The sequence below is a fragment of the Podarcis melisellensis genome (genome assembly GCF_964234715.1).
Source record: "Podarcis melisellensis genome assembly, chromosome: 1".
Taxonomy (NCBI): domain Eukaryota; kingdom Metazoa; phylum Chordata; class Lepidosauria; order Squamata; family Lacertidae; genus Podarcis; species Podarcis melisellensis.
This window is the reverse complement of record NC_138528.1, coordinates 30508657-30517032: the sequence shown is the minus strand read 5'-3', so window position 1 is coordinate 30517032 and position 8376 is coordinate 30508657. Positions and strand designations below refer to the sequence as shown.

The 8376-nt window shown below is 47.0% G+C and overlaps 1 protein-coding gene across 1 annotated transcript; it reads left to right on the top strand.

Moving 5' to 3' along the window:
• Positions 1-3612: 3612 nt before the first annotated feature.
• Positions 3613-6876, top strand: FOS (Fos proto-oncogene, AP-1 transcription factor subunit). Its single transcript, XM_081914546.1, has 4 exons — positions 3613-3924; positions 4579-4824; positions 5168-5275; positions 5397-6876. Exons 1-4 carry the CDS (start codon positions 3784-3786, stop codon positions 6003-6005), a joined length of 1104 nt encoding a protein of 367 aa, XP_081770672.1. The 5' UTR covers positions 3613-3783; the 3' UTR covers positions 6006-6876.
• Positions 6877-8376: the final 1500 nt, after the last annotated feature.

Here is an 8376-nt window from a genome sequence, read left to right as displayed (position 1 = left end):
AATTTTCACCCTTCTCCTGGAGAGAGACTTTTGCATCCGCCAGTCCTTTCTCCTAGCGAGAGCCCCCGGGGGATTAAGTCAGTGTCTCGTGATCGCGGCACTAGAGAACGTGCAGAATATTCCATAGCTCCGTGCTCTCTCTTCAGGAAGGACGTTAGGTTATATTTTCCATACATAGGGCGCACGTGCGGTATTCCTTCCCAATCCAAGACTGCACGCAGAAACCATTTGGGTCCTCAGAGACAGGAATTTTATTTGCAGGAGCAGTAAATATAGGTTCCCATAGTAATAGCTCCGCGGTTTAGGTTGCATACCATAAACCTCAGTTTATTTGCTTCGTTTTTGCTGCATAGAAGCGGCTAAAAGAAATGTAGAGTGAAAATGAGGCCCCACTATGGGAAGAAAAACGTGCGGAGATTACTTTGAGATGTAGCCTCCAGTCTGAAGGAGTGTTCTGTGTGACTTAAAATCTTGCTATCTTATCAACACAACTGTTTAAGTAAAAAAAGGGGGATTCTGAACCACTTAGTGGTTAATCTGGTGATATTTCCAGGTTAAACTGGAAATCTGGGTATCCTGCTGTGATAAATCCAGTGCCTGCAAGGGGAGCCTGAGTCTATTATCTCTTGCTTTAGTCTGTTTTATTAGTTAAAGCATATAGTAGTTGAGAGGATGGGTAATGAGCTGCATGCAGATTATTAGTTCAAATCTTAGCACTGCTATGAGTTTGGTGGGCTGCCTTAGATCACTGGCTATGTTTGATCCTCTGCACTATTATTATTATTTTAATTCATTAATTAAGCCACTTTCTAGGACTACTTTCTCACAAAGTAATGAGCAAGGGAGTGAGAGACAAATTACAATATAAAAATATAGTCAAACATGGGTATAGCCAAGGGGGTGGGGCAGCAGCTGCCCCCCAATCAATAAAAATCAATACAAATACTTAACTAACTGAGGTTTGCCCCCCAACAAAAGCCTGCCTCCGCCACAAAAATCCTGGTTATGCCCATGTAGTCAAACAAATGAGAAGCTACTCTGAAGATCCAAGCTGTTTATCATATAAGTTGAAGGCAATTGTAAAGAGGAAGGTCTTTGGGAACAGAAGTTGAATGGTTTGGGGATCACCACTGAGAAGGCCTACTCTTGCATACAGCAACCTAACTAATCTTGACTGTGGTAGATTTTAGCATACTGACAGGATTATATCAGTGAAGGTGATCTTTCAGACAATCTGTACCCAAGCCATTTAGGGCTTTAAATTGTAATATTATTATGTGGATAATAATTCTCAATTGTGTTTACAATGATATGCAAGAATCTCTGTGATAATCTATGTGAAGAGCTCTGAGCACCAGGAAAAGTGTGAAATTCTTATTGCGGAAATTCAGCATCAAGACATTTGCTTTATAAGTCCCATTAGAATATATTCTGGTGGTTCCAAGCAAGTCACAGGAGGTGTCCACCTGGAATGAACCTTCCTCTCATAAGCCCCTAGTACCTAACCTACAGATGATGACCTCAATAATGACCTAAAACCATTCTAGAAACCCCTGAGCAATCAGTTTCTCCAGTACTGTGTTGAGTAAATGGTACATGAACTGCAGTGTTGGTTTCTTCACATGCATTTTTGCATGTAATTACTAGAAGGTAAAATGCTGACACAACTGAAATGAATGGAAGTTTTGTAACTGTTTGTAGTGGAGGCAAGGATCGTCCCTTGCATGAACTAGAACAACCTTTGTGAACTGGAATGGGAAAGCCTTTAATTAGGGCTGCCTATCATGTTACAAATTCCAAAGAAAATGAACAAGCGATAACAATTATGGAAGGCTAAGACAGATTATATAATACAGTACATGGGTTTGCAGTCCACATGATAATATGTTCTAAAATTTCACAACGAAAAGTTACCTTAAAATGTCCTTAATGTGTGTAACAGTCTGAACCTATGCATGTTTACTTGGAAGTAAGTTCCAATAAATTCAGTGAGACACTTGTGGGTAAGTATACATAGGATTGCAGTTTGAAATACAGTACTGAATTCAGGGGAATATCATTTTCTATAACTATGGTTCTAAAGATTAATAAGAGTTCAAAAGCGCATCTAAGTGCAAGTAGATAAATAGGTACTGCTCCGGCAGGAAGGTAAATGGCGTTTCCGTGTGCTGCTCTGGTTCGCCAGAAGCAGCTTAGTCATGCTGGCCACATGACCCAGAAGCTGTCTGTGGACAAACGCTGGCTCCCTCGGCCAGTAAAGCGAGATGAGCGCCGCAACCCCAGAGTCGTCTGCGACTTGACTTAACAGTCAGGGGTTCCTTTACCTTAAAGCAATATTGAATTCACTTGATCCTAATAAGAAGTGAAAGGGCGATAATGAACAGTTATGTGCACTTACACTTAGAAGTAAATCCTATTAAGTTCTGTGGGGTTTACTCCCTGATAAGTGGGTATAGGATTTCAGTCTCGCCAAATTTCATTCCTGTAGTGTGATGAGTAATATTGATATTAGAAAAGCTTTGTTTGGTTGTAAATGTAACATTCTTAAACATGAACAAACATAAAATAGAGATTTGATAGTAGTGTCAATATTAACATTTTAAATCCTTATAAGAAGAACGCACCAGGCCCAGAGATGTGGGTGGGTTCACTTACGGCAACAGGAAGGCTCGGGGCATTATGAGCTCATCTCATTTCTGAGACAGTAATGTGGGAATAATGACCACTGAGGCCTGCTGCATGTGTGAATATGATGAGGACTGCATTGCCTATATCCAGAAGAACAAACCTTGTCCAGAATAAATAATAATTATTCTCATATGATCACTGCACTCTTTGGACTTAACACCAAACAGTAGAAAGGTAATTATGTAGTCCAATGCAATTGAAAAACTAACCTGTGAGTAAAAATCTGTTCTGTATCCCCCATTTAATCACCTTGGCTTTATGCTGCATATCATCACCCCTATTTCAGAGTGGGCAGAGGACATTCCTGTGAATGCCATATCATCTAAAATTTAGAAATTCCAGAGCTGCTGATCTTATGAGATCATAGAATCAGTGAATTCGTGAAGGTTTATATGACTCTCCTTGTGGAGATGATGGGCAAAATTGCATCTCTGTCTCTTTAAGCTGTCACTTCAGTGTCTGGTCAGCAGTAAATGGGCAGAATCTGCATGCAGAAGCCTTTGCTGCGGCTCTTGCTGCTTTTACTCTCCACTCCCCCTGCCGTTGCTACCACAGGCACGCACCATCCCTTGGCCTCAGCCCTGAAGCGTTCCCGTCAGTTACGCCCCCTTTGCACAGGATGTATGCCATATAAGGATATTTACGTCAGGGGTTCCCGAGCTTAGAGCGAACCATTTTGGGAGAGGGAACCCAGCCCCTTTCCCTGACTTTTAAAGGCTGAGACCCGCCGCCAAACTTCCTCAGAATCTCCGCGACGCTTTGGAGACGACCTTCAGCTTGTTTTCAGAGGGATTCTGCTAGCGCCAGGCACTTCGGGCCCTCTCAGAGGTCGTTCGTGACCGCCGTTGCTCCCCTCCCATGAGGATTGGTTTCGCCCGTGACGTCGTCTCATTCACAAGTCCTGGCCGTAGCGAATAAAAGGCGGAGGTGCCGCTCTTTACTCCAGCAGCAGTGTGGCTGAAGCAGGCAGAAGCATAGAAGCGGCTGGGGTTTCTAAGTAACCCATTCGCCTAGCCGAGGACTCGCTCAATTCGGATACTTATCTGGGAAAGATATACCACCCTGAAGGGCTTTTACACCCCCAGATTAGCCGACATGATGTATCAGGGCTTCACCGCTGACTACGACGCGTCTTCCTCCCGCTGCAGCAGCGCTTCTCCGGCTGGGGACAGCCTCACGTACTATCCCTCACCAGCGGACTCCTTCTCCAGCATGGGCTCGCCTGTCAACTCACAGGTGAGGAATCGGGGGGCTGCTTATGGCTCACGGGGTGTCGGGTTGGGAGAATAGCTGCCTATGTCTGCTTCTCGGTCGCTATAGGGTTCAATGACAGGACAGGACCCGAGCAGCTCCTAATGTTGATAGCTGAGGCTTGGGAGAGCTCCCCTGGCCTGTATATGATGCACGCTTTTCTCTTTACTTTTCGATATATGCTACATTGTATGGTGTGTTTCCAGTACCTCTGCCCAGGGAAGGCGGTATTGGCCGTATAGAAAAAGAGAAATGGGGGTGGTGGATGAATCTGGCTCCTGTTTGGTGCTATAAATGATGAAGGGGTTGGGGGCTGGAATGGATCTTAGCCCGGGAGGTGTTCTGCAGCGGGTGCGTAAAGCAGTTTCATTGATAAATCGCGGCTTCATTCAGGAGACTCCGGAGCGGCGCTTGCGTCAGCGCAGACGTCAGAGATATTTATAACAAGCCCCTGTTCATGTGTAGTCTGATGATGGCAGCAGCAGCGTCCGAGCCAATCTGGCCCCAGGGACTGCAGGCCCAGCTCAAAATAGCGCACCGGCCTCTGGGGCTTAGAGCTGTCATAGCGTGCATCGCATTTCTCTGACCCCTTCCCCCCCAACTTGGTAACTAACAGGGTCTCCTTTTGTGATTTTCCAGGACTTCTGCACGGACCTAGCCGCCTCCAGTGCCAACTTCGTTCCCACCGTGACTGCTATTTCCACAAGCCCAGACTTGCAGTGGATGGTGCAACCGACTCTGATCTCCTCAGTGGCCCCTTCCCAGAACCGAAGCCACCCCTACGGGCTCCCTGCTCACCAGACCGGTGCCTACTCCAGGGCTGGGATTGTCAAGACGACAGGAAGCAGAGGCCAAAGCATCGGCAGGAGGGGCAAAGTTGAGCAGGTGTGTGTTCAGCTTTTGGCTGCAATGAAGCCTCTAGAAACCAGGAGAAGAGGGAGAACACGAGAGAGGGCTGTAGTCTAATTTACCAACAATATGTTATTATAGCTCAAATATTAGCTTATTTCTGGATAAGCGGGGTGGACATTTGGACATCAGATAGCTGTCCCCTAAGGCAGTTTTGCAAGCGGGTGGAGATTCCCCCCCCCCTTTCAGATCCGTAGCAGTATCTGGGTCGTTTGCTCCATGCAAGCGCAAGAGTTGTTCCTGTGATCCGAAGTTAGGGAGCGCACTTTCTGGTCTCAAGCACTGGATACTGACGTCCACGCTTGTTTTTTCTCCGTAGCTGACACCAGAAGAGGAGGAAAAGAGGAGGATCCGTCGGGAAAGGAACAAGATGGCAGCTGCTAAATGCCGCAACCGAAGGAGGGAGCTGACGGATACCCTACAAGCGGTGAGTATCCCCGGCCTGGCCGGCGATCCTGCCCTGCCCTGCCCGGCGCTGTCCTTTTGCTTTCTCTCCCGCCCGGAGGAGACTTTAGCTGACTCGCCCCTCCCCTTGCTTGTGTCCCCAGGAGACCGACCAGTTGGAGGAGGAGAAATCCGAGCTGCAGACCGAGATCGCCAACCTGCTGAAAGAGAAAGAGAAGCTGGAGTTCATCCTGGCCGCCCACCGGCCCGCTTGCAAGATCCCGGAAGAGCTGCAGTTCTCCGAGGAGCTGGCCGCCTCCACGCTGGATCTGCTGGCCGAAGCCCCCGTGGCCAGCTCGCCCGAGTCCGAGGAGGAGGCCTTCGCCCTCCCCCTGCTGCACGAGCCCAGCCGCGCCGCGCCGGTCAAGGAGAGCAGCGGCCTGGAGCTGAAGGCCGAGCCTTTCGACGACTTCTTCGCGCGCTCCACCCGCGAGACTCCCCGCTCCGTGCCGGACATGGACCTGTCCGGCTCCTCTTCCTTCTACGCGGCGGACTGGGAGCCCCTGGGGGCCGCGGGCCACGTGGATCTGGAGCCCCTTTGCACCCCGGTGGTGACCTGCACGCCGTGCCCCAGCACCTACACCTCGTCCTTCGTCTTCACGTACCCCGAGACCGAGGCCTTCCCCAGCTGCGCCGCCGCGCACCGGAAGGGCAGCAGCAGCAACGAGCCGTCGTCCGACTCGCTCAGCTCGCCCACCCTGCTGGCCTTGTGAAGAAGGGACGCCAGATCCCCGAGCCGTCGCTGCGGGCCTAGGGGCATCACCACGGCGGAGACCGAGCCCACCCGCCCTTGCTGCTGCTGCATGGGGCTTTAGGCCGCCAAGGAGCCGCTCTCTCCTTCCTGTGGAGCTCCGAGATCCCACCCGAGGCCTAGGGAAAGACGAAGCCCTCCATTCCGGAGGTTTGGTATGGGCAGCCCACTTGGAGGGAAATGACTTTGCTGGAGGGGCTGCCTCGCAGCCAGACGCCAGGCCTGATACCTCTTCCAGAGATGTAGCAAAACCGCATGGAATCTGTCTTGTCCCCCATCAATGAGAACTAGTAGTTTCGTAGCATGTTCAACATGGCTGGGTTGGTGACTCCCTTCCCTCCTCTTTACTATTCACTAGCATTAACTAATTAATCTGTTGGTTTAATGATTGGAATTCTTAATATGGTGCTGGGTATCTTCAACTCGTATCTAGTGCAGCTGACTAACAATAACTACTGTGTTCCTGGCAATATCGTGTTTTGATGACTTAGCAATGACCCAACTTAACTGCGAAAAGATACCCTTTTATTTTCTAGTAGATTAATAAATAGCTATGTTGTCCATGTACTAAAGTTCTCCTTGTACATCAATGTTCATTGTAACTTTAACTGATCATACATTGTTGAAGTGGTCTGAATGGTTTGACATAAGTTTTCCATGAAAACGTTTTTATTGTGTTTTTAATTTATTTATGGATATATTTAATTTTTTATTTTATTTTTTTCTACCTTGAGGTAATTGACATGTGGAAAGTGAATTTGGATGACATTTAAGCATTGTTTGCTTACTGTTCAAGACACTGTCAATAAAGCATTTAAGTTGAATGCTATAAAGACTCTGGAGTCTCTTTACTGTAAAACCTCTCAAGTAGCAAGGCTTCAATTTAGCACAATCCATGTCCAAATCTGCTGTGGTTTGCTGGAAGGGGTTAGATGCTGGTAAATGGGACTAGCATAATCCTTTGTTTAAACACACATTGTTGTTCAGCACACTAGTATAGGCATACACAAAATTTTAACACCCAAATTTACTAGGAAGTAAATCCCCTTTGTTGAGTTGGACTTGCTCCTAGGTAAATGTGCATAGGCTTGCCACCTCATACAAAGTTTCTATACATTTCAGGTGCACTCTTGAAAAGGAACATGGGTTCAATTATCAGGAATTGGAGGCAGTGAAATATCTCAATCATACGGTGGAGAAATTACACTTCCTTTAGGCTTGTGATTATTTCTATTCTGATAATTGCTCTTTCGTCACATCAGACTTCCTGTTTCCTTCTCCCTGAGTATATCTGACTTTGTTCTTTTATCTTCATTGTTTCCTACATCTCTGCAATGTTTCATTTTCCCTGCCTCATGTCCTTCATCACACACAAACACATGAGAAAAGCTTTCTTCTGTTGCTTGTTGTGGAAAGGTAAAATGATGTATTATTGAGTTTTGTTCAGGTGCCTACCACAAAACGGATAGTTGAGTGCTGTTTTGGACAGAACAGTTGCATCAACCCAATAATCAGTTTAAAGTTAACATGCCACCTAAAACTTCACTACTTGTATCTCAACCCCACCTGTTCAGTCCTTCAAACAAGAGATGCTGGTGGTGAATACCAAAAGAAATGGAACCATTGAGAAACAAGAGGGGAGTCAGTTGCTTGAAACAGCAGCAGAAGAGTGCTCTAGCCTATGGGAAGCCTGCAAACAGGACCCCAGTGCATCTAGTTGGCTGCTGTGAAAACAGGATGTTAGGCCATTGGCCTGATAGAGCAGGGCTTCTGTTAAGAAGTAGCAGCATGCTTGGGGGGAAAGCCACAAGCTTTGCAGAAATACACTTTGTTCTAAATAACCTTTGTAAGGTGCCCTTCCAAGCAAACCAGTAGAATGTCTATAGAAGGTGACTGGAAAAGAAAATGGGGCTTGAGAGGGCAGCATGAAATGGAATATCCTGGGGAAGGGCATTGCTGGCTGTTTCTTGTTCTGAACAGGAATGCTATACTGAGTAGGTCTTCCTTGCATATTTGTGGCAAAAGCTCTTTTGTGGCCAACATTGCTTTCAGACACATGATCCCTGTAGATGTGAGGCATGCTCACTGAATTTACCCCAAACCCAACAAAGGACTGGGCTCATAGCTTCCTGTTTAAAGAGGCTGATAGGGCAGACAGCACAATCCACACCTGCAACTGTAATGCTAACCCACTGTGTCAGCTGGTACTTCCTAGCCTGATATCGTGACTACAACTCTGCTTTTGGCATGGAGAGAAACTGCTGTACACACAGTCGTAATAATTACTACTCACATATGTATGTACTGCATTACATAACAGATGTACATAGAGT